The 26,579-nt window shown below is 48.0% G+C and overlaps 1 protein-coding gene across 1 annotated transcript in view; it reads left to right on the forward strand.

Moving 5' to 3' along the window:
* Window positions 1-608: 608 nt before the first annotated feature.
* The window catches only part of LOC147901109 (exopolysaccharide production negative regulator), a 54,208-nt gene continuing 28,237 nt past the window's right edge, over window positions 609-26,579 (forward strand). The window contains exons 1-2 of the mRNA XM_087375927.1: window positions 609-1,193; window positions 25,170-25,291. Coding sequence (XP_087232053.1) covers window positions 938-1,193; window positions 25,170-25,291 — 378 coding nt within the window. The 5' untranslated portion in view covers window positions 609-937. The remainder of the gene's footprint in view (window positions 1,194-25,169; window positions 25,292-26,579) is intronic.

A 26,579-nucleotide genomic window follows, 5' to 3' on the forward strand; every position in this document is an offset into this window, starting at 1 on the left:
CACGTTAGCTTTCCTTGGAGCTTCACTCATGTCATCTTCGACAAAAGAAGATCAAACTATCAACAGAGAGCATGGAAGATCTCCTATTTCTTTTGGTTGTAGGCCCATGGGGGCTTTCGACTCCTGGCTAGAGCATATGCTTTTGCTGCATAGAGGGAGTTCTAGAGACGGCACTCCATTGCCTATTACGAGGTCGTGGTCTCACAAGAGGTGTCAGTCTTGACCTGGCACGTCGGCTTTCCTACAAAGAAAATGGACAGTGACTTGGAGCTTCACTCATGGCATCTTCGGCAAAAGAAGATCCAACTATCAACAGAGACCATGGAAGATCTCCTATTTCTTTTGGTTGTTGGCCCATGGGAGCTATCAACTCCTGGCTAGAGCATATGCTTTTGCTGCATAGAGGGAGTTGTAGAGACGACATTCCATTGCCTATGGGGATGTCCTCAACTCATAGGGTTTGTCTGGCAGCGTTTAGGATTGTGCCCCACATGTAGCGACACAACGAGACTTCACATGGGGGATGGTTGCATGGCTCACGAAGATAGGGCATGCCATCTCGATTTACCCAGGCTTGTTAGCGTATAGGGTCTATGTTCCAGATAGAGATTGATAGATAGAGAGAGATCGAGATGGAGAGAGAGGTGGGGGGGGGGGAGGGGGCATTAGATGGTTTATGCAAAATGTGGGTGTGAGAAGGATGGCAAAAAGGACGTGCGACCTCCATTTTCCACAGCTCTCCGCCATGGATCCTCTCTTTGTAGCTCCCATTCTGAGCTACCAATCCTCCCCTCCTCCTCTCTCCCCATCCCATCCCTCTCCTTAGTCCCCTGCCTCACCTTTTTAGCTTCTCCCATCGCTTCTGCCTCCCCTCTTCCCTTTGTTCGCTCGTTGCTCGAGGTGATGTCAGGATTTACGCTCGGAAGCTTCGAGGTTAATGGACGAGGCTGTGATGTTCGGATTGCCGGTCGCCCTCGTTATGCTCGGAGTGCCGCTTTGGTACAGCATTGGGGAATGCAAACAGGGTCGTATCGTCGAGCTTCGACTCTTCCGTTGGTGGCTTATGTGCGGGATGATTGTGATGATCTCCATGTTATCAGGACTTCTATTCGGCTTCGCTGGCTTCATGCTCTCTAGCGTTCCTGCTTCTAGGGCCACTCAAGTGTCTACTGACTGCAGAATTCTCGTTACAGGTGATTGCTTTTCCCTGCTATTTATTGTTACTGACTATTTTTTGGACCTAGTAAAAGCTTGCCTGTGTAGATCTCCGATGAGCTTCAAGCGGATTTGTCTTTGCTCTACATCGTTACTCTGCTCTTCAGCATGATCCTTGGTATCTTGTCCTTTCAAAAGAACCCCCTTGTGCGAGATCAACGTACCCAACGAACGTTGTTCTAGAGTAGAGACCATATCTAATCACATGTCTGTAACGGCAGCATGAATATAATTGACGGCCCATATTAGCTTCACGTTTATTTCTGTGTCGTAACACAGTTCCTGGAACATATTTTGAATTATTCATCTTGCGAGAGTGTCGACTATTTTACCTCCCACGTCAAGTGCACTATCGAGTGGGAATGATCGCCTAAAATTTGGGTAAACTTATTGGTTTGCATTGAGAAGGATAAAGGAGATCCATTAGATTCTGAAAGTTCTGCGATGACCCGTAGTAATGATGTCTTCTCAACGTTTTCTATTGTTCTTGGCTCTATGTCAAAAAAAAAAATGCACAGTTAACGTCAGATTGTGCCGTGAAGTGGCTGTCATAAATCTCTTTATAATTGGTGCCATCAAGTGGTCTTTTTTACCATGACCTGAAATATTAGGATCATGTTAGAGATGCATGCCAAACTTCTGGTGGACTATTTGGTTCACGGGCCAGTTTTCCCACCCAGTTGTTTTAAGTTCTGGGCATTGATTTCGACTCGAGTTTTTTGAAACCACTTGTGGTTGACTGTTACTATCCACTTCATTTTGAGATTTAGATTGTCGCCAATAAGCTGCATTTTGGAGTAGAGGTAGCTGGCCATTTTGAGAAATATCTGGAATCAGCACAGTGCAAAGCAATCCACCTGATAGAGGCCTTCAGAGCCATATTGCTTGAAGGATTAGGATCAAGCCTCAGATAGTACTCATATCAACTATGTCTGAGAAGGAATCTTTGAAAGCACCCAACGACATATGGAACATGGTCTTTGAACTTAACCTCTTAGTTCATATTCAGCTGAGGGACCATTCTTCTGGTGTTGGTTTCCTCAACCCTGGAAGGATGGCTTATGAAGAAGCGTTGGGTTGGCAATCCAAATCTGTCCTTGCCCCCGATTGGAGGTGGTCTGTGAACCAAATAAAACCACGAAATAGAGAAGGTCTGTGAACCAAATAAGATCACGGAGATCTATGAGGAAGTTATGAGGTCAAGCAGAGGATCAAATTGCTAAGGGCCAAGGGTCATGTCCGAAGTGATAACATGAGCACTTGTCACACATCAATTTCCTGAAGATCCTGGTGCTTTCCGTACTGCCTGTAGATCAGCCTAGGTAGGCAGCACCTTGAGCTAGGTCTGCAGCTTCCTCAGCCTTCTTGGTCCTCCAGGATAGGCTCCAAGTGCTGGTCTTTCTGCTCCAGAGAATGAATGAATGAGGGCCCTCCTTTTATACGCCCCCAAGGAGCTGGCAAAAACTGACCAGGGGAGGGGCAAATAGCGGACTCAGTCAGCCCCTCCCTGGCCGACTTGGTCTGCCACAAAATGCCCCTTTTGGGGCTCTCTTTTCCAGGGCCTTTGGCCCACACTCCAAGGGCTTTAGCCCTCCTTTCAAGGCAGGGTCTTTGCCCCTTCTGCCCAACCAGCCCCTCCAAGATGGCCGATACTCCTGCTGGTTCTCCTGCCATTAATGCGCCTCTGCCACGGCTCTTTTGCAGGCCCATAGCCTGCCCTTTGCAGGCGCCTTTTGGCCTGCCATGCTGCGCCATCTGCCAGACCTTTTCTGCCTCCTGTGCGCCTCTATCAGGGGCCTGTTGCAGCCCTCATATCCACACCATGATGCACCTTTGCCAGGCTGCTGTTTGCTGTCCACATGTGTCAGCCCTTTCAGCCCTTTTCCCTGTGAGGTGCTGCCCATGTGGCAGCCCCCTCTCTCCTTTTCTTTTGGGCACATGCCCTAGGTCTCCCTCCCCCACACTCTCCTCATACGTGCTCTTCTCCAGTCGTCTGCAGCTGCCGCTGCTTCTCCTACTTGTAGAAGGGCCTATAAATGGCGTGCACTCTGTCCTTGCTACTGCCATGCTGCACTCCTTCCATGCAGACATTTCTCCTGCTGGCAGACTGCATGCTGCCGATGTGGCAACCTGCTCCTGCTGTCAGATCTACCACGGTAGCCTTCCTCTCTTCTCATGTTACATCTCTCTGTCCCCTTATGTGCTGCTAGGGGCTCACAGGTGGGGAGGTGACGTATGTAATCCCAACAGAACACGCATTGGTGTCGTCTTATTCTCACCAGTTGTTGGGTGAGTAATTGCATTGTAGCTATACGTTCTCAGAATCTTGCTGTTGATCACCATGCAAGGAGTTTCACTACAAGTGTTGATGCGTAAGTCATTGGCACGGAAATGTTATACTGCCCCCCAAAAGGATCACCATTCACTTTGCTTTTACAGTTGGTAGAGCATGCAAGGTCATAAACTTGGATATATATGTATGAGAGCATATGTTAAACATGGCCTTATAGAGTGCTCTGAGTAGCATTCCTGTCCTAGAGAACTAGCCCAACTAACGAGTGCTTTGGATTTGGGGCCGCCCTAAGCCCTTCTTGCCATGACAGCAGGATGGTGGCATCTATCTCTGCGAGCCTGCCTTGAGCACCCTAAAATGTGCCATTGCTTGGAGCCTCTCCTCCTGTTGCCCAGGAAGGCCGTACCAAGCTCCTAGGGAGCGGCGGGTCTGTCCCAATGTGCCCAATTGATGTGGATGCCAAATTAAGGTCTGGCGCTCATCCTTGGACTGTGGGTGGGCCAGAATGAGGTGGGCTGAGAGGTGTCGCCACGCCCTCATCAAGCTTTGCATGAATGGCAACCACTTCCTTGTGGGGGGGCCTCCGAGAAAATCCACTTGAGAGATTGGTGCCACTGTCCACATATGCGCGGAGTGTTTCTTTGAAGCCCCTCCACAAAGGGGAGGATTATTACCTGCTAGGTGACTTGTGCTCAAGTAGTACGCATGCCATCTGAGCCTATTTAGAGGAAGCTCTGAACCAACCTCTTGAGAGCTGCCACATACGGCCTTGTGAAAACTCCAGCAAGATGCAATGAACTAGGTTGTGGCCAAAAGAACCTGGTTCACTACAATTGCTCGACCTGCGAGGGAAAGCCTGGTGGAGCTCCAATATAGTAGCTTCCTACGCAACTCTCTAGGACAAGGGCTATCTTTTGAACTGCTGAAACATCCAGCCCCACTTGACATCCTAGATGGCCATGGGGTATTCATCTAAAGCCGAGATCAACCTGCCAAGTAAGTGCTCCTTGGATACTGCGAGGAAGCCACTAAGTTATTCCAGTTGATGTTGGCTCCAGAAGCTTGCAATAGACCTCTAGAAGGCGCCATACTCTTTCTAGGATATCAGCCGTGCCCTCGGCATCCAAGGCCATTGTAGCAGGGAGAAAGCCTCACTCTCTCTCTCTTTAATGCACTCAAACACAAGGGGAACTGTTGGTGAGAATCTGAGGGAGGAATATAAGGGCCTCGAGGAGGAAAGAATAACTGAATAACTGTCTGCCCCAAAGGGCTGAATACAACTGAAAGAATAAGTACTGTATGAAGGGAATAAACCCTCACTGCAAAAGGAAACGAGATAATACTGTATTGAGGGGAATCTCTCACTGTAGAGCTGGAAACTGAGGGCTGCTCTAATGGCAGCACCTTTGCTGCTGCTAACTGGACTGAACCAGGACTGTGGAACCCTGTAGAAGGCGTGGGGAGGCTGCTGGTCTTCTGTTGCCTGTGCCGCCCTGATTCTGCCAGAAGACTGCTGCTGCCTGGAGCCTTGGATAGCGTGGTGTTGGAGTTGTGCATCTCCTGATGTACCATGTGTAGAGTGGGAGTGAGGGCCCTTGCTATTGGTGTGCCCGCCCCATGTGAGTATAGTTTAGGGGAGGGTTGGATGCATACCTGGGCATGGTTGTCTGCCAGGGTCTTGTGCTGGATCCAGCCACCTTGGGGGCAGATCTGGCTGCCTGGAGGGGAGCAGATCTGTGCGGACCATAGATCAGGCCATGGTTTGAGGCCCTCCTGGCATGTTGGCAGTCTGCCTTGGAGTAGCCCTGGGTGCAGCTATTTGCAGGGGATGCGGGGTAGGTTTGGCCCACCCCGGGCTCTTGTGCTGCTGCCAGGTGGTCACCACATGGGTGCAAACTATTGTAGGTTGGGTTACAGCCGACCCTAGGTTGGCCAGCCTGGTTGGCTGGTTGTCCAGGTTGGCATTGTTGTACCATCTCTTGTTTGGAGGTTTTGCCCAGCAGATTGAGGGCTTTTCCTTGAGATCCCTTGCACTCTCTCTCTCTCTCTCTCTCTCTCTCTCTCTCTCTCTCTCTCTCTCCATTTTGCAGTTCAGTCTCATGGTGTGTGTGCTCTCTCTTTTGTTCAGTTTCCGCTGCACTCTCACATGTGGAAGGTGGATGAATGGAGTGGCCAAGGGGCTGCCTTATATAGGTCCCCTTGGGCCCTGAAAGAGCCAACCCAGGGCAGTCTGTTGACTGACCGCTGAGCCAGATCTGATTGACCAGACTGGTTGGGTTTGTGCAGGCACCGATTGCCACGTGGCTGTTGATGTGGCATGACTATACAGTGCCTGTGCTGACGTGGTGCATGTGTGCTGATGTGGCTGCATTGTAGGGTTGCATTGACATGGCTGTTGCTGATGTGGCTGCTGTCATAGCTGCTGACGTGGCAGTTCAGCATGCCACAGGTTGTGGATGCATGTGACAACCATGTCGTCTGTGAACTCTCAATTCAAGGCTCCTCACCACATAGTTACCAGGGAATGCCATTACCCCTTCCGGAATGGTGTTCCAGACATTCAGGGAATCAAGGGGGAACCAGAATGGCCCCGGGACGTTCTTCTTTTTTTGGCGCTCTGAAAATTCCAAGTGGGTATTTTAGAGCTGAAATGGAAAGCTGAAAGCTGTAAAATGTTAGTTTCTTTCATTTTCTAGCATGGTTTTATGTCATATGATGATGTTGTTGGAAAGTAGAGTACACTCACTCCTCACACTCCCGATCACAGCTCAAACAACACTCGAAGAGATAGAGAGAGATAGATAGCAAAACTCAGATATATTATTCCACAATGTGTGGGCTGACAAAAGCTCAAAGGTGAGCAGTGAAACCAGCAAAGGGATGCTGTACAAAATGGCTGAGGACTCTCCTCTCTTCCTAGCACACTTGCCGGGTGCAAGGCAGTCAGTGCTGCTGATGAGGAAAGAGGGGGACTGGGGGGGGTTTATATAGGAGGGCTTGGAGCCCTCAAACTGGCTGACTAGGGAGTCGGTTCCCTGTCAAAAGACCGACCAGGTCTGGGCGCCCTAACCGAACTGTTAGGTTGGTTATTTGGGGCTGTATGTGGCCGACCAGACCAGGCTGGTATGGCCTATAAATAGGCCCCCTTTGTGGGCCTTTTGGGCTGCTGATGCCAGGCCCAAGTGTCCTCCATATACTGCTCCAGCCGCCCCGCCCCCCCCCCCCCCCGGGGCTCTCCTCCACCCATGTCTGCTGGCACAATTCCATGCAGGGTGCTGGTTCGGCCTTCCCTCAAGATGACGATTCTGGGGAATCAAAGTAGGACTGAGCATTACATTTCATCACACCCCTTTAATGGGAATGTCCTTCCTCTATGTCAAACCAAGAGCTAGTCGGTGTTTCTCGAATAGCTCTTTACCGAGTGGTTTGGTAAAGATGTCTACAACATTCTCTTTGCTATCACAATGCTGCAGTATGATGTCACCAAGTAACACTCTTTCTCTGATGAAGTGCTTTCTGACATCAATGTGCTTTGTCCTAGAGTGATATACTAGATTCTTGGCCAATGCTTGAGCCGATTGATTATCACAGTATATTGTTGTTGGCTTTGACTCATCAAAGTAATCTGTTTCTGACAATAGTCTTCTAAGCCATATAGCCTCACATGCACCGCTCTATATTTTGCTTCAGTCAAAGACAAAGAAACAGTTGGCTATTTGTTTGACAACCGTGATATAGCACCTGGACCAAGAATGTTTTCCTCCATCCCCCTATGGTCCTCTACCTCCTTGTCCCCTCAAATCGGGGGCTCACAGGTGAGGAGAGTGACATTCTAACACCCCCTCTCAATGACACAACTGTGGGCCGATCCCCATGCGTCGAATGAGGTGTTCCATCTGCTCTCTGGGAAGCGCCTTCATGAAGACATGCGAGATGTTGTCGTCGGTTGGGCAGTACATCAACCCTATGACACCTTCATCAATGAGTTCATGAACAAAGTGGTAGTGGACCTCGATGTGCTTTGTTTGTGCGTGAAACACGGGGTTGTTGGCGATTGCTATGCAACTCTAGTTGTCACACATAATCACCGTCGCATCTTCTTGGGCCACTTCCATGCCCTCCAAGATCCACCTAAGCCACAATGCTTTGCATGCCGTCGTACAAGCAGCCCTGCACTGTGTCTCTATAGATGAAAGGGTGACAGTAGGTTGTTTCTTACTCAGCCATGACAACTCTCCTGATGAGAGTAAGAAACAATATCTAGAAGTTGATCTCTGGGTGTCACTATCACCTGCCCAATCACTATTGTAGAAACCTCCCAACTCAATGCCTCTCGTATAAGTGATGCCATAGGTGCAGGTACCTTTCAAGTACCTTAGCACCCTCATACTTGTGTCCCAATGGGCTTTCTTGGGTGTGGCGGAGAACTGACAGAGCAATCCAACTGAGAAGGAAATATTTGGTTTAGTATTGGTGAGGTAAAGCAAACTCCCCACCAATGCATCGATACAGTGATGAATCAACCGGCTGAGATGGATCATGCACAGTCAGCTTCAGACCAGCTTCCATGGAAGTCACCGCTGCTTTGCAATCTTCTATCTAAAAGCGTTTGAGCGGCTCCTTGCAATATTTCTCCTGTGAGATAAAGATACAGCTCTTTCCTTGCTTCACCTCAATTCCAAGAAAGTAATGAAGTATGCCTAAGCCAGTCATCTCGAACTCCTCCATGAGAAGTCTCTCGACCTAAGCAATCTTCTTTGTATGATCCCCTGTAATGATGAGGTCATCCACATATCGGATCAATACGAGCCGCAAATCCCCATCTGTGTCGAGATAAAGATTTGCTTCTGATGGACTCTGCTAAGCCCGATCTTCTGAAAAGCTCTGGGGGCCTGTTTCAGCCCGTATAAGGCCTTCTTCAATTTGCAAACTTTTGATTCTTGGAATTTGAAATCTTGGTGGCTGTGCCACATATATCTCCTCCTCCAAGGTTCCATTCAAAAATGCAGACTTGACGTCCATCTGAAAAATAGGCCAACTATGATGAGTAGCCAAGGCAATGATTATCCAAATGGTCACCATCTTGGCTGTGGGAGCGAAGGTCTCGTCGAAGTCAAGTCCTTTTTACTGTGCATAGCCTTTCACCACGAATCTCGCTTTGTACTTGTCCAAGATCCCATCTGACTTGAACTTAAGCTTGTACTCCCATTTAGTCCCAATTACCTTCCGCTTGGTCGGTTTGAGCACTAAATCCCAGGTGTCATTTTTCAAAATGGCATCCATCTCTGCCTGCATGGCTTCCTGCCATTCTGGAATATCCTTCGCTTCCTCAAAGGAACGTGGCTCCTCAAGCTGACCCACCATAGCGTAGTTCACGGATGGAGTCTTCATGTTGTGTTGAGACCGCCGCACTTCGGAACTGCTCTCGAGAATGTCCATGACCCGTGAGTCTGCTAAAGTCTTCAAATACCACTGAGGTAGCTTCTTCTTTGATGGAGGTGGCTTTGTTGGAGTTGCCTTGGGAGCCGGTTCTGGAACAGGATGCTCCTCCTCCACCTCGGGGTCATCAGTCGTCTCCGCCTCTTGGATGGTGACCTTGGGTGGGGGTAATGACGGAAGTTCAAGAACCTCTTTTGCAAGCTGTGGCTCTGACTCCTCAAAGATCACGTCCTTGTTGATAAGGATCTGCTTCTTTTCCGAGTCAAAAAGATGATAGGCCTTGGATTCTTCAATGTATCCACAAAGATACATCTTCAGCTATGGGAATCAAGCTTCGTCCACTCATCTTTATGCACATGAACAAATGCATTGTGTTGGCTTCTTACTATAGTAAGCTTCATATGGAGTCTTGTCATCAACGGCCTTGGTCTTGGTTCTGTTGAGGATATGAAAGGTAGTGTTCACGGTTTCACCCCAGTAAGCTTTCGAAAGATTTGCGTGCCTCTGTGACAGTCGTGTGCTTCCTCTTAGCAACTCCATTCTGTTGAGATGTGCGAGGTGAGCTGTCTCTTGATTCCGTGCTTCTTGCAAAATCCATTGAACTCGGTAGAAGTGAACTCCCCTCCTCTGTCTGTGTGGAAGGCTTTGACTATCTCCCCTCTCTCGTTCTCTTCATGGGCCTTCCAGTCTTTGAATTTCTCATAAGCCTGAGACTTCTTGGCCAAGCAGAATACCCACGTCATGTGACTGAAATCATCCACAAATAAAGGAGAATACCACGAACCTTCGAATGAATTTGTTGAAATTGGGCCGCAGATGTCGGAATGAACCAACTGGAGCGGCTTCTTGGCCCGTGATGAGGCCTCCTGTGGGAACTTGTCCTTGTGTTGCTTGCCCTCCAAGCAAGCCCTGCAAACACGATCATTGCGTGAAATCGGTGGAAGTCCATCCACCATCTTTGACTTTTGTATCTCAGCGAGAGTGTCATAATTGACATGAGAACCGCTCATGCCACAATTTGGATCTGCCATGGTCCCTGTGCACCAACAGAGCGTTGAGCCGATATAGCCCATGCTCCTCGGACTCCTTGAGCCACCGCCTTTCCATTTGCCTTGGATGTGACCGTTGTCGAATAAGATCGACATGTTGTGCTTGTCCATTTGACTGACAGACAAGAGGTTCTTGCACAAATTCAGTACATACAGTACACTAGAAATCAGCTTCTCATTTCTTGCAGTCGTGATGAATGGAATACTACCAACACCCTTCATAGGGCATGTTCAGTTATCCCCTACAGTGACCTTGGAATATGGAAGTGTACCTTTCATCGATTCGAACCACTCCTCGTTGGACATGTGTTTTGAAGCTCCACTGTTCACGTACCAGCCTTCCTTTCCTTCACCGACTGCATAGGCAGAGCAGTACTCATTGATGATAAAGTGAGCTCTGGTCGTGACGTTTGCCGATTCGGTCTTTGGCTCCTCGGATTTGGGCTTCTTCTTTCGCTTGAGGTCGGCCTTCTTCTTGCGGCACTCCTTAGCAGAATGACCAAGCTTTTCACAGTAGAAACACTTCATCTACCTCTTTTTCTCTGCATCCTCGGTCTTGTTGTTCTTGGAGTCTTTCTCAAGGCTTGCACCACCTGAATAAGCTCACAGAGAGACCATTTTTTGGCTGAGATTGAGGCCATGAATCTGGTAGTCAACGAAGACAGTAGCAAGACACATGCACAAAATAGAACCTTTGTGTGTGTATGTGTGTGTGTGTGTGTCCTCTGTCTCTCTCTCTCTCTCTCTCTCTCTCTCTCTCTCTCCCCCCCCTCGTGTGTGTGTGTGTGTGTGTCTCTCTCTCTCTCTCTCTCTCTACTTCTATTTATACATACATATATTTATACTTATATATTTATATGGATAGATATGTAAAATATGCATGACCTGTCTATGACGGGCTAGAGACCCGCTGAACTTATCCTTGCCGGGCTTGTCTCTTGCCATGAGAGCCTTCTCGTCCAATTGAGTAAATAGCTTTTCCCGAGCCTCTTCTTGTAATAGTAAAAGGCCAAGCTCCTCGAAGGTGAGAGGCTTGGTCCTCTGTCCTGCAGTGACCGTAGTCACGAAACTCTTGAAACTGCGCGGTAGCTTGTGTAACATCAGCAACGCTAGATGACTTGAGTCTACCTTTTGACCAATTGCTACGAGCTTGTCCCTTACCACCTTGACTTTTGTTAGATGGTCATGAACATTGCCCCCCTCATTCATATCCAGATTGTATACTTGATGTTGAAGAAGCAAGATACAAGATGTGTTGTTTGTTTCGTACAGATCTTTCAGAATAGCCCATGCCTCTACAGACGTCTTGGCCATCTGGATGTGCGGAAGAATAGAGTCCGCCGTGGTCCGTATGATTAATGCTAGGGAGTGGGCATTTCCATCGTCCAACTTTCAAGCTCCTCTCCATCTATTGGAATGAGAATCTTCTCCTTGTTGTCCAATAGATCTTCCAGCTTCGCCTCCACTCCCGTTGTCAACTTCCACAACTTTCGAGCCACTAAATGACTCCGGATTTTCACTTTCTAGATTGGGTAGTTTGACCCATCTAGTTTCCGTGACTCTCCAAAGTTCAGGATGGTGAAAGAGAGAAATCTGGGGGAGGAGGAAGGAGGAGAAGGGGCTGAAGAGGCAATAGTTGAATCCTTGTCCTCCATCCTTGCTGTAATCGCGAACAACAAAATGAAAAATGAATTTGCAGTAGAGAACTTGACCACGCAGCAAACTTGAGTGTTGATTGGAGTCACCTTCTTGCTGAGGAACTCCGTTCTAGAGCTGGAAACTTCGCTCTGATACCATGTTGGAAAGTAGAGGACAGAATCACTCACTCCTCACACTCCCGATCACAGCTCAAATAACACTTAAAAAGATAGAGAGAGATAGATAGCAAAAATCGGATATATTCTTCCACAATGTGTGGGCTGACAAAAGCTCAAAGGTGAGCAGTGAAACCAGCAAAGGGATGCTGTACAAAATGGCTGAGCACTCTCCTCTCTTCCTAGCACGCTTGCCGGGTGCAAGGCAGTCAGTGCTGCTGATGAGGAAAGAGGGGGAGTGGGGGGGATTTATATAGGAGGGCCTGGAGCCCTCAAATTGGCCGACTAGGGAGTCGGCTCCTTGTCAAAAGACCGACCAGGTTTTGGCGTCCTAACTGACCTGTTAGGTCGGGTTTGTTTCTAGAGCGAGCCTCGCCTATACCCAATCTTTGACTTGCTATCTAGTGGAATGATTCCTTTGTCACTGAGTTTCTATACTGTATGCTTAACGTGCTACTTGTCGTCTAGTGTTAACATGATATCATATATGGTTGTACCCATTACACAAGCATAGAGGTGCAAACTATTCTCAAGAGGAAATAGGAGAAAAAACTAGATATCAACCGCTCTGGTAGATCCTAACAACCATGACACAAACCCACATGAAAAGAAAGAAAAACTCAAACAAATCACAAACACTAAGGGAACACTATGCCTAATATAACCTTAGCTTCCACAATGTGGAAGCTCGGTGGACGATTGAGCTGAATCGTTAATGTCAGCTTCTCCATACATGACTGTGTGATTAGAGAAATCTGAACACCACCATCTATATATGCTTCTCGTGAACCCACACCCTGGTGCTCAAGCCTAAATCGGTGGGCATATGTCGGGCAAGTCTTCAATGGACATCACTCTCCTAGGTGGCTCCGAAGCAACTTTCTTACTAAGATTGACTATTAGTTTCCATTTCCTCTTCAACTTTCGACATGTACCCATCATTTGGCAAAAAATAATATTTGCTTTCCGTTGAGCCAAATCCTTCACCAAGTTGTATTCTTCCTGCTCTTCCCCCAAAGGTAAATCCATCACTTTGTACTACCTTCTAGGCCTTCTCGCCTTTTTCTTTGCTTGCTTTGGAGGCTTGTATTTCATTTGCTTCCCCCTCTTTGGACTAGGGCCTGTTTCTCCATTTCTTTGAGCTCTAGTTCTCTTTGCAATAGTCAGCGGATATACATGGGAGTTTGCCTACAAAGATGAGACAAGGGGTACAGGAGGAGTTCAAGGTTCAGGTGGAGTTGCAGTCCTTTTCAGATCCACACTTCTGGGGACCATTTCAGTAGAGCAGAGAGATATACATTGCAGATTTCTTTGGATCCCGATTCGACACATGGACAACCGAGATCTGTTTGTCACAGTTTGCTACTTCCCCCCTGAGACCTCCCACTTTGCCAGAGATATTCGAGGTGATGATGAGACATCCCCATTTGCTGCTCTTTATCAGTCCATCATTGACTTCTCTAGCCGCGGAGAAGTCCTCCTAGTGGGGGACTTCAACGCGAGGATAAGGGCCCGTCAGGTACCACTTCTTGACTTCAGAGATAATTCCACTCTACTGTCAGATATTGACCTTGAGGAGGCAAGTATGCTATGGGTTTTGGCTGACAGGCGAGGTCCTTTCTTATCTTATGGGCAGGCCCTATTAGACCTCGGCAAGATACATGATCTCATTATCTATAATGGTCTTGACAGATGACCTGCTTCAAGTGGTTTCACATGCTTTCCACATGGGGGGGGCTCTAGTGTTGTTGATTACATCATGGGATCCCCTGTCTTCACATCTCACATTACTCGCATTATTGACTTCACTGTAGCACCTCTCCCCCCAGGGGCTGATCATACATACCTTTTCTTTAGCATCTCCAGCCCCCTTCACATAGTACCCTCCACCCCACTCAGTTCTTACTCCACCTACCACGATATACGCTTTGAGATCGGGATCACTCACCTTCTTACTCTGGCCGTTTGTACATACTTCTCGCTTATATTGACTTCATACTCCTTTTAGAGGATCGTGCTGCCCTTGTCACCCGCTTACTACACGAGGCTGCCATTCAAGATTTCCCCCATACCACTCGCTCCACCTGCCCACCACTCCTTGGAACCGTACCTTGTAATAGTTGGTACGATGACGAGTGTAAGGCTTTACGCCGTCAACTCAGATTCAAAATTAAAAACAGTCTTCCGAGCACACCAGATACGCTACGCGAATACCGTAGACGGGTACGGAGGAAGAAACTAGACTTGGTTCGTCGGAACAAGGAGGAGCTATTGAACATTTTGTTTAGTAATAACTCTTGGCGGAGATTTCTAGAAGGACGGTCCCCTCCGCCACTCACTGACACTCATATCTGGTTTGATTATGCATGCACACTTTATGACATCCCAAATTAGGCAGTCCCTAATCTCACTCATGCCTCGCCCCACATCCTACACCCTCTTCACTAGAGGAGGGGTAAAGGATGCCGTAATGAAACTTCATAATGGCCGAGCGAAGGATCATGAGAGGTTATGCATTGAGTTCATTGCGTATTGGATTAACCTCCTAGCCCTGATCTTAGCAAAGCTTTTTAATGAAGCTGTTTGTTTGGGGTTTCCACAGACTTGTGTTAGAAACTCACTGTGCCCACTTGTGAGCCGCCGATTTGAGGGGACAAGGGGCAGTGAGAGGTAGGAGGGCTGGGGAGAGAGAGAGACTCAGGCCGGCATCATAGGCAACCAGCACACGGGCTGGTTGCAGTCTGCAACAGCAGGAATAAAGGGGCTCTAGGCCTCACACAGAGGCACCAGGAGCAGCATTGACTGGCCGCCCAGGGTGCCCTTAAATAAGGGCCTGTGGCTGGCCAAGTCGGCCCAACCAGGGCCAACCCTGGTCGGTTTTCTAGGGCCCATGTGGTCGGCCATCAGACAGGGTACCGACCCTGCTGGTCGGTCAACTCAAGGGGCCTGGGCAGTGCCTATAAAAGGCCTAGCATCCAGTGCAAGACTGAAAGCCCCTCTCCAAGGCTGTGTTCAGCACTCAGATCTGGAGCAGTTGGTGAGAGAGAGAGTCCATCAATATTCTCCAGCACTTTGCTGTTTTTGTACTGCTCCCTTGGAGCTATTTTTTCTGCCCACCATCTGGTGGATGAATATACTCTCTTTCTCTCTCCGTCCATATTTATTTCTGAGAGAGTGTTTGTTGCTTTTGTGATCATCTATCTGAGTTGACTGTGTGTAAGAGTTGGAGAGATCTTGGGTGGAGGTTTGAGTGATTCATTCCCTCTTGTTTTCTAACATGGTATCAGAGCCATAGGCTCTCAACTCTTCTTCATCAAAGCACTCTCTGAAGGAAGGAGTCCCTTGGCAGAAAGGCGATTCTGTTTTCAGCTCAGGCTAGCACGGGAGGTTAGTACATCTTTTTCGCTTCAGTTTTTGAGTTTGCTATTCATTGAGATGGATCAATGTTCATAAGCCTCTACACCCACTGCTCGTCCTTCCTCCTTCTTTAGTCATCTTCCTTCTTCATTTGTTCCCAATTTTGGTGAAGCTGGAAAGCTCGATGGGATGAACTATCCAATCTGGAAAGTCAAGATCCGAAGCCATCTGTTGGCACGAAAGCTGTGGAAGATAGTGATTGGGACCGAGGAGAAGCTGGAGGACATTGTGGACAAAAGAGGTGAAGTTTTATTTGAAGCAGATGCGGATGACTCAGTGCATGGGAGGAGAGGGATGCTCATGCCTTAGCAATGCTAATTAGCACGACAGCAGATGCTGTGATTCCTCATATCCAGTTGGCAGAGACGTCTTCAGAGGCATGGGCCATACTGAAGGAGCTGTATGAAACCGATAATACAGCCCGTATCATTACTCTTCAGCATCAGCTTGATATGAATGAGGGTGATAGTGTGCATGACCATCTGACAAAGGTGAAAGTCGTGCGGGACCAACTCGCATTGGTTGGTCAGAAGGTGGACTCGAGTCAATTGGCGTTGCTTACACTCCACAAGTTGCCACTGAGCTTCAAAAGTTTTGTGACTACGGTCACTGCGGGTCAATGGACTAAGCCAATCACCTTTGTGAGGAGCTTGGCCCACTCCTGTTTCAGAAGGAGGCTCGAGAGAAACTCTTTACGCAATCCGACGAGAAGGCATTAGTGGCCAAAGACAAGCCTGGAAAAGCCAGGACGCTGACGGAAAGAAGAAAATGAAGTGCTATTACTGTGAAAAGCTTGGCCACTCCGCCAAAGAATGCCGAAAGAAGAAGGCGGATTAGAAGTGGAAGAGAGAAGCCAGGAACAAAGAAGAGCCTAAGAATGATTCTGCCAATGTGACGACTGGATAGTTGTTTTTAATCAGTGAACATTGTTCAGCGTATGCAGTCAGTGAAGGAAAAGAGGGTTGGTATGTTGACAGCGGTGCTTCAAAGCACATGTCGAACAGAAAGACTTGGTTCAAAACCATGGAAAGTACACACCCGGATTTCAAAGTTTCTGTCGGGGATAGCCGGACGTGTCCTATGAAGGGCATCAGTAGCATTCCTTTCATTACAACCGCGGGTGAGGAGAAGGATATCTCTGGAGTACTTTATGTACCCAATCTTTGCAAGAACTTACTGTCTGTAAGTCAGATGGACAAAAACAACATGGCAGTTCTCTTTCAAGATAGCAAGGTCACCGTGACATCCAAAGCAAATGGACAGATGGTGGCTCAAGGAGTTGAAGAGAACGGACTGTACCGCCTCAGTGCAATGTTGGTTCATGAAGACAACGGAAAGTCCAAACTTTGGCATGAGCGCTTCGGTCACATCAGCTATGGAACCTTGGCTGAAATGTCAAAGTCAAAGATGGTGGATGGACTTCCACCAATTACAGGCAAGGATGGTGTTTGTAGGGCTTGTCTAGAAGGCAAGCAGCACAGGGACAAGTTCCCACAAGAGGCCTCGTTTTGGGCCAGCAAACCTCTTGAGTAGGTTCATGCCGACATTTGTGGCCCAATGTCTACAGCATCGTGGGCAGGATCCAGGTACTCACTTCTCTTTGTGGATGATTTTAGTAGAATGACGTGGGTGTATTGCTTGGCCAAAAAGTCACAGGCTTCCGAGAAGTTCAAGGACTGGAAGGCCAGAGTTGAAAATGAGACAGGGAAGGATGTCAAGGCGTTCCATACAGACAGGGGGGGAGAATTCACCTCAAATGAGTTCAACACATTTTTGTCGCAAGCATGGGATCAAGCGACAACTCACCACAGCACATACTTCTCAGCAAAATGGGGTAGTCGAGAGGAAGCATAGAACCACCACGGAGACAGGGCTTGCTATGCTCCGAGGTAGGAATCTTTCTAAAGCCTATTGGGGTGAAGCTATCAATACAACCGTACACATTCTCAACAGGAACAAGACGAAGGCCGTCAAGGACAAGACTCCATATGAGGCATTTTATGGTAAGAAGCCCTCTATCACTCATCTTCGCATTTTTGGTTCTAACACATGGGTTCATGTGCACAAGGAAGACAAGACAAGCTTGATTCCCGGAGCAGAAAATGTATCTTTGTTGGGTATAGCGAAGAATCCAAGGCCTATCGAATCTTCGACCAAGTAAAGAAGTAGATCCTTATCAGTCGGGATGTTGTCTTCGAGGAAAAGGAACCTGAATCCCAGGAGGAGCCTCAGATTGAGGAGGAGGAGATTGTTCAACCCCCGAACCCACCCCACCCTAGGTTGACCATCCAAGAGGTAGCAAAATCGGAAGTTGATGTTCCACAAGATACTGAGGAAGAGCAGGATGTTCCAGAAGCAGTTCCAGCTCCTCCTTCCACTGAGAAGCAGAAGAGGTTGCCCCAATGGCACCTATGGACATTGGAAGACTCTCGGGTCACTGAAATACCTGAGAGTAGCAGTTTCGGATTGCGACAATCCCAACGTCTTTAGAAGACCCCATCCGTGAATTTTGCGTTGGTGGCTCAGCTTGAAGAGCCAAGGACCTTCGAGGAGGCGAAGGACCATCGAGAATGGCAGGCTGCCATGCAGGCAGAGATGGATGCTATCTTGAAGAACAATACCTGGGACTTAGTGGCCAGGCCCCCGCGACGGAAAGTCATTGGCACTAAGTGGGTATACAAACTTAAATACAAATCAGACGGCAGTTGGGATAAGTATAAAGCAAGGTTAGTGGTCAAAGGTTTTGCTCAAACTGAAGGCATGGATTTTGACGAAACTTTTGCTCCCACAGCTCGCATGGTTACTATCCGGATAGTGATTGCCCTTGCTGCCCAATTCTAGTGGCCTATTTTTCAAATGGACGTGAAGTCCGCATTCCTTAATGGAACCCTGGAGGAGGAGGTATACGTAGAGCAGCCACCGGGCTTTCAAGATCCAGGGTCCCCATTAAAGGTCTGCAGGTTGAAGAAGGCGCTATACGGGCTGAAATAGGCCCCCAGAGCTTGGTACCAAAGGATTGATGTATTCTTTCAGAAGATAGGGCTAAGTCGGAGCCTAATCATGTCTGAGTTTGAGATGATTGACCTTGGGTTGTTACACTACTTCCTTGGGATAGAAGTAAAGCAGGCCAAAGACAGGATCTTCATTTCACAGGAGAAATATTGCAAAGAACCTTTGAAGAGATTTCAGATGGAGGATTGCAAGACAGGAGTAACTCCCATGGAGGTCGGGCTCAAGCTAAGTGTTCACGACACATCTCAGCCGGTCGATACTCCTTTGTACCGACGATTGGTAGGAAGTTTGCTTTACCTTACCAATACTCGACGTGATATTTGTTATGCAGTTGGGCTATTATGTCAGTTCTCTGCTTCTCCCAGGAAGAGTCATCGGCATGCAAGTTTACGGGTGCTTAGGTATCTAAAGGGTACTTGCACCTACGGGATCACCTATACCAAAGGCATCGAACTAGGCGGGTTCAGTGACAGTGATTTGGCAGGTGATGCTGACACCAGGAGATCAACAATAGGGTATTGTTTTTTACTTGCATATGGTGCTATCTCTTGGCTGAGTAAGAAGCAACCCACAGTGGCCCTTTCATCTACAGAGGCAAAGTACATAGCCGCGTGTACAGCAGCTTGTGAGACACTGTGGTTGAGGTGGATTCTGGAGGACATGGACGTGTGTCAGGAGGATGAAATAGTGTTGATGTGCGACAATCAGAGTTGCATAGCCATTGCCAAGAATCCAGTGTACCATGCGCGGACCAAGCACATCGAAGCTCATTACCACTTTGTTCGAGAGCTCATCATCGATGACGTGATTGGGCTTATGTACTGCCCGACCGCCGATAACTTGTCCGACCTCTTCACGAAGGCACTTCCTCGAGAACAGATGGAGCACCTCATCAAACGAATGGGGATTGGCCCACAGTTGTGACATTGAGGGGGGGTGTTAGAAACTCATTGTGGCCACCTGTGAGCCCCCGATTTGAGGGGACAAGGGGTAGTGAGAGGTTGGAGGGCTGGGGAGAGAGAGAGAGAGACTTAGGCCGGCATCATAGGCAACCAGCACACGGGCTGGTTGCAGTCTGCAACAGCAGGAATAAAGGGGCTCTAGGCCTCACACAGAGGCACCAGGAGCAGCATTGACTGGCCGCCCAGGGTGCCCTTAAATAAGGGCCTGTGGCTGGCCAAGTCGGCCCAACCAGGGCCACCGACCAGGGCCAACCCTGGTCGGTTTTCTAGGGCCCATGTGGTTGGCCACCAGATAGGGTACCGACCCTGCTGGTTGGTCAACTCAAGGGGCCTGGGGAGTGCCTATAAAAGGCCTACTCCTCCATTCATTCCAGCATCCAATGCAAGACTGAAAGCCCCTCTCCAAGGCTGTGTTCAGCACTTAGTGGAGCAGTTGGTGAGAGAGAGAGTCCATCAATATTCTCCAGCACTTTGCTGTGTTTTGTATTGCTCCCTTGGAGCTATTTTCTCTGCCCACCATTTGGTGGATGAATATACTCTCTTTGTCTCTCTGTCCATATTTATTTCTGAGAGTGTTTGTTGCATCTGTGATCATCTATCTGAGGCGAGTGTGTGTAAGAGTTGGAGAGATCTTGGGTGGAGGTTTGAGTGATTCATTCCCTCTTGTTTTCTAACAACTTGGACCCTTAACACTATCTCACCCATCCACAAGACAGGGGATCCTATGAGCGTGGAGAACTACAGGACCATTATGATTGGACATGTCATTTCCAAGATTTATGCATCAGTACTTGATTCCGAGGTTAGCAGACTTGCAGAGTGTTGAGGACTTAGAGCAGCTGGACAGGCCGGATTCCGGCATGATCATGGAACCATGGATCACATTCTCACGCTCATATGTATCATTGAGGAGGCGAGGTCACGGAAGCAGAGGGTTTATTGTTGCTTTGTGGATTTTTGCAAGGCATTTGACATGGTTCCAAGAGCTTGCCTTATACGGTGCCTATAGGACTTGGGTTATGACCAAGAGTTCATTTAGGTTGTCATGGCACTTTACGAGAGAGTTTCAGGTAGAGTTCAGGCAGGATCCGGGTGGATAGACGAGATCATGAGCACCATTGGGGTCAAACAAGGGTGTCCTTCGTCGCCTACCTTGTTTGGCCTCTACATTGACGAGCTTGAGACAGTGATGCAGACATAGGGGGTGTAGGTTGCTCTCTTGCGGGCACGTTGATCCAGATATTGCTCTACGCAGATGATGTGGCTCTCTTGTCTTCCTCAGCAGAGGGGCTTCAGAGACACCTAGACGCACTACAGTCCTTTTGTGAGTCTCATGATTTGAAGGTCAATCTGGGTAAAACCAAGGTCATGATCTTCAATACTTCTGGAGACATCATGCGTCAGGAGCAGTTTACATTTGAGGGGTCACCTGTTGAGATAGTTTCATCATACACTTATCTTGGGATTATCTTCTCCGGACCCAGCTTCAGACATGCGATGCAGGCACGCTTGAGCAGAGGGTATGCTTCATTGGCCAGACTAGAGAGGCAGTGCTTTCGCTTGCACTTTCAGAATCCACGCACCAAGGGGTTGCTTTTTCACTACTTGGTTCGCCCAGCGGTGATGTACAGCAGCCCTTGTTGGGAGCCAGACTTGTCAGATACAGAGTGGGCCCGTGTGGAGCGGCTACAGGTTCTCATGTTATCACGGATGATTCGTGGTAAGCCATCCGTTCCTCACTAGATCATTCAGGTTGAGTTTGGGTCACCCCCTTTACAGCTAGATGCTGCATTTCAGGTCATCACGTATCTGTACCGAGTTAGGGAATATGGGGATTACACCTCGGGGCGTAGCATGCTACCATGGATAGCTCTATCCTCTTCTATGGCACTTGCAGCAAGAAGAGACCAGAGGTGCTGGTATGCACGTACAGAAGAAGAAGAAGAAGAAGATATTATCGTCCTCTGAAGACCAAAAATCGGCCTATGGGACCTGAGCAATACAAAATCCTCGTACACAAAGACTCCTCCCTTGGAGGGGAGGGTATTAAGAGAAACTACCTTTATGTCTTAGGTGAGTTCCTGTGCTTGAAAAGCTTATAGACAAACGTTCCTCACCCTGCAGATGTCAGCGCCATGTGATCACATCCTATTCTGGGTCCCTTGCGCTGGCTACTGCTTTGCCTTTTGCTGCTGCAGATCCATCCTGGCTCCAGGTACCTTCCATGTTCTTTAATGTGAGGTGCTGCCCATGGGGCAGCCCCCTCTCTTCCTTTTCTCTTGGGCACATCTTGCCCTAGGTCTCCCTCCCCCATGCTCTTCTCATAAGGGGGTTTACAGATGGGGAGAGGTGACCTTTCCAACATCTCCTCTCATCGACACATCTTGGCCCAATGCCAACACGTCGATGACGATGCTCCAGTAACTCCCTGGTCGTAGTCCTCTAGAACATTTCGATGTCGATATCTTTTCTTGGCTTTTCATTTAGTGGCTCTTGCTCCACCAGGTCCACACCATCTTGGTACACAGGTCCATCTCTGGTAGCACCTCCTGCCACCCCCACCTTCAGTCACGTTCCCGCCTTCGAACTCGAGCAATCCAGACGCCACGATCTTCTAGTTGTCCCCCTCATAATGAGTGCTCTGAGGGTCTATTTCAATGCATCCTTCCTTTGGCAAGGTTTGCAACAAAAGAACCATCTCGAGAAATGAAATCCCAAGAATATCTCCAGATAACTTGGACCTCGAACTCTCACTGAGCTCTTATGCAGGTACTCTTCTGGTTTCAATACACCTTGTCCATCACCTTCTAGCAATCTGTGTCCGAGATTTGAAGAAGCACCCACACTTCCCCTTTTGCCTTCGAAGAAGGCCCATTCCTTCCAATCTCGCATTACCTGAGACATATGAAGAGCAGATTCTCTCCATAGCATGCTATAAAGGCTTAGATTACATACCAAATTGTCGTATTACTTGTGTGCTTGCTCTGAAAGCAAACCATGCACCTCATCGAGGCACTTTTCAAAAATCTGTGCAATCCTTGTCCCCTTCTGAATTACAGCAACCATCTGAACATGAAACCCTAGGGCACTCCATGGAATCCATCCTCGTGTCAGTATCAACAGCCATGCACCTGGAAGATTCCAAGCATTCCATGATGTCCTTCACCTTCACAAAGGGTTTTGACTTCCCGTCGGCCCACATCTCACTATTAGACATCATCAGTGTGCTTCTAGGTTGGCATATCTGACCTCAGTAACACATGGAGATGTCACCAAGAATAGTTCTTTGATTACCACATTAGCTTTGGTTTTTGTGTCACCCTTTGAATCTAAGTCAGACTCCTTGTATTTTTGATCCGCCTTCTTCTTTCTGCAATCCTTTGCAAAATGGCCTAGCTTGTCACAATAGAAGCACTTCTTCTTTTGCTTCCTCTTTAGGGAAGTGTCCTCGTCATCAGAGTCATCCTTCTTGGACTTGCCACTGTTAGGCTTGCCCTTCCCTTTGCCAGCGTAATCCTTTCCTAGCAATGCCTTGTCATCTTTGTCGTTGTTGTAGAGCTTCTCCCTAGCTTCTTCGTGGAGTAGTAATGGACCCAACTCCTCAAAAGTTAGAGGTTTGGTCCTCTGTCTTGCTGTCACAGTTGTAACGAAGCTTTTGAAACTACGAGGTAGCCTTCTCAGTACCATCAAGGCCAACTGGCAGGAGTCCATCTTCTGACCAACTGATGCTAGTTGATCCCTCACCACCTTGACCTTTGTCAAGTGGTCATGTACTGAATCTCCCTCATCCATATCCAAGTTGTAGAGCTGATGCTAAAGAAGCAATATCCGGGATGTGTTATTTGTCTCGTACAGATCTTTCAGAATGTCCCACGCCTCTATTGACGTGTTGGTCATCTAGATGTGAGGAAGTACAGAGTTCGCCATAGTCCCTATGATCAATGCCAAGGCATGGGCATCTATATCTTCCCAAGCTTCGAGCTCCTCTGCATCTATTGGTATGAGTAACTCCCCCTTGTTGTCCACAATATCTTCCGGCATCACCTCGGCTCTCATTGTCAGTTTCCACAGCTTCCGAGCCACTAAATGACTTAGAATCTTTACCTTCCAGATAGGGTTTTTGTCCCATGCAGTTTCCTAGACCCTCCAAAGTTAGGGATGGTGAAAGAAAGAAATTTGGGGAGGAGGAAGGGAGAGAAGGGCCTGAAGAGGCTTTTGAAATCGACATCTTTGCTGCTAAACCACACAGCAGAGTCGAATAAACTCAACCTTCTGTAGACCAGATTTCCGTACCTTCTCGCAAAGGCATTGTCCTCCTGTCGTGGAAGTTGATTCCGAAGAGCTTCTAAATCAGGGCGTCCTTCAGCAAGGTCCCTGCCTTCAGGCTCCCACACTTGCGAGCCTCCTACTTGGGCTCTGATACCATGTTAGAAATCGACCAACAGAGGGTGCGCACAGTGGAAGATTGATAGAATAGCCCAGGAGCTCACAAAGTGTGTGTGGGGAGTGGAATCACAAACTTCTTTACTTAATGTGCATCACATAGATGTGCAGACTCATCAATAGACAATGATCCAGCCAGATATAGAAGCTACCGAAAGAATATATATTTCCATCCAAAGCTATGGACACAATACAAAAGAGAGAGAGATCCAAAGTCCCACCAAAGCGTGGTCCTTTGATCTTACCACAAGGTACCTCTACTATCTGCCGGATATCTCTAGACTTGAGCCCGCGTGCTCCACCTCGAGCGTATGTAGACTCTCCATCGAGATCCCTTCCACCTTGCTGGAAACCTCCATTGAATAATCACAATTCTGGGGCTGAACTACATTGGAGACTAATGCTGAACTGCACCTCTGAGTTTCTCCAAGAGTAGACTGATCTGTTCCTACCAACTGTTAACAAATAGTGGTTGAACCGCCCCACCAATTGATAGAATTCAAGAGGGAAAATAGCCCTATTTATAGGGGGCAAACCCGCTGTAGAGCTGGCAGACTAACCTGCTGACATGGCCGACTGACCCGACCAGGCCTGGTTGGCTGACCGGACAAGGTCTGGTTGGATTAACCTGACCCTGGGTCAGGGTCACTCAAACCAGCCTGGTTACTGGCCCCAAATATGGGCTCTTTCCAGGTCTAAATCAGCGCTAAACCCAGCCACAACCAAGCCCAACTGCTTAGTCTCAACCCTGGCATAGTGCCCTGGCTAGCCTCCACCTAACTTGCAGAACTGTACTGAGAAAGGACACAAATACTACTACTCTCTCTTGGCGGGCCCACCCAATAGAAGCCCTCTCTCCCTAATTGATAGACAAGAGATGCTCTAACATAGAAGCTTCTGGACCTATGCAGGAGAAGGAAGTGATACAGCAGCATTGTTAGTACGACAAATTCAAAACCGTGTCTCCAAATGTTGGAGTGCTGTCAAAGAGATTCCTGAACATTTAGAGATTGCCACAAGAATCTACATTTTCAAATGCCTTTGACAGGATCTTGATTCATATACTCCATTTTCAAAATTGTTTATGCTTATCCCTCAAGCAAAGCAATCTTATGCGCCAGAACGGAGAAAGTGGTGTGGCTTCTTGAAAGGTGGGTATTATTTCTGATTGAAAGGACTCACCTCTGTCGGTAAGTTGCAGTTGTCCTTGACATGAGGGATGTGTCTGGAAATATCACATGCTTTTTGATAGCATCATCTAGGACTTTTATGTAGAATGCCACGTTAAAGAGCTTTGTTTACTTGTTTGAGAACATTGTTTTGTTGCGTTCATTTGTAAACTGATAATTTGTGTTGACTTGATGATGTCATCTGAGGTTGTATGCTTGATGATGTAATCTGAGGTTGTATTGTTTGGAAGTGCTGCTTTTCTTTCCACCATCTCATTTCAATTGGGAAGGTGAGCTTTGAAACTATAAAGATAGTGACGATGGGTTTGATTTTGATTGATTCCGGGTGATTATAGGTGTTGATATACGATTCACAAAGATGTGTACACCTCGACTTGTATCTGACTCTCCAAGGGCTGTATTGCCACGGTCCAAGTTTCGGTGCTATTTTGAGTATTACTGGGCTTCAGTCTTCAAGGTAAGATTTCCATTTCATTTAAAACGTCAGTTGTTTTTGCTGTCCATCTTTTCTGTACATAAGCTCAAAGAAACTTGCCCAGGAGTTTGTTATGGACCTTTGACTGTGACGTTTCAGGTAATAGACAGTGCCTACAAAATAAGGAACAGTGTAGCCGCGAAAAAACCTGATAAAAAATGAACTAAACAAATAATCACATTCGCTGTCACATCACCTCTCACGAAAATCTGGTGATATTTGGTGAAGCCCTAATCAATGATCCTCGACTGGTGCCAATCATGGCAGCGAAAACAAAAAGAAGCGGGGGGGGGAAGTGTTGACACCATCGGGACTAGAACTCTGCACCTCACCCCTCAACAACTCCGCTTGTGCATAGAGGATAGCAGGACAACATGCTGTTAGGGGTTTAGGAACAAAGAAGCTAGTGGCCAAGGAGGAGGGGTTAGGGACAAAGAAGCTAGTGGCTGAGGTGGCTGGGAAAATGCCAGGGTTGCCAAGGAGGGGGGTTTGTTTGGGGCTTCCCACGTGCGTGTACACTTCTTCTTTGCCGTGCTGTTCTCAGACTTGTTTTCCACATGGTTATATATCAAACAACCTTTGCTGGAGTCTGGACCATAGATCTCATTTTTTAATCTTGGGCTGTTGATCTTGGGTGTTGGAATAATAGGTCTAGTGTCACACCTATAAGCCCCCATATGAGGAGAGCACAGGTTCATGGTATCAGTGTAGGAATAGGGGGGCATGAAAGACTGCTTTGTGAGCATCAGGTCTGGATGGTTAACAGGGCTGGCAAAGGTCCTGGATTACAGCAAACGTGTGGGTAGCATGCAGAAGGTGCAGGGCCTTCAATAGTGCTTGCATAGGGCCTTAGATAGGTCAGGACAGCTAGCAGGTTGCCGTATGTGGATTGCCATGTCGGCAGAGAGGGTACAGTCAGTTGTACAATTGTACGGCTGACAGGTCGATTGGTCCGGGACCAGCTGGCTGACTGGCTTACTGGTCGGCCAGAATAGGAGGGCATACTAGCCTATCAATAGCCCCATTGTGGGGGGCAATTTCCAGTTTCCAGTGTGGGGGGCAGTTTCCAGTTCAGTCTAGAGGTGGTGCATACCTACAGCCAGCACACTTGTGCAGGAGGGTGTTCTCTGAGGAACTTGGATGATAGGTGGTTACAGAAACTCATTGAGAAGTGCAATTGGGAGCAGTGCATGTGCTCAGCGTTGGGGCTACGCTTCTGTGGCCTCGAGAGCCATCAGAGTTTCTAGTGTCTCCTTGTGCCCAGCCAATG

This window comes from Dipteris shenzhenensis, chromosome 6 (assembly GCF_047967505.1).
Source record: "Dipteris shenzhenensis isolate YYH24624 ecotype China chromosome 6, Dip_SZ_1.0, whole genome shotgun sequence".
NCBI lineage: Eukaryota > Viridiplantae > Streptophyta > Polypodiopsida > Gleicheniales > Dipteridaceae > Dipteris > Dipteris shenzhenensis.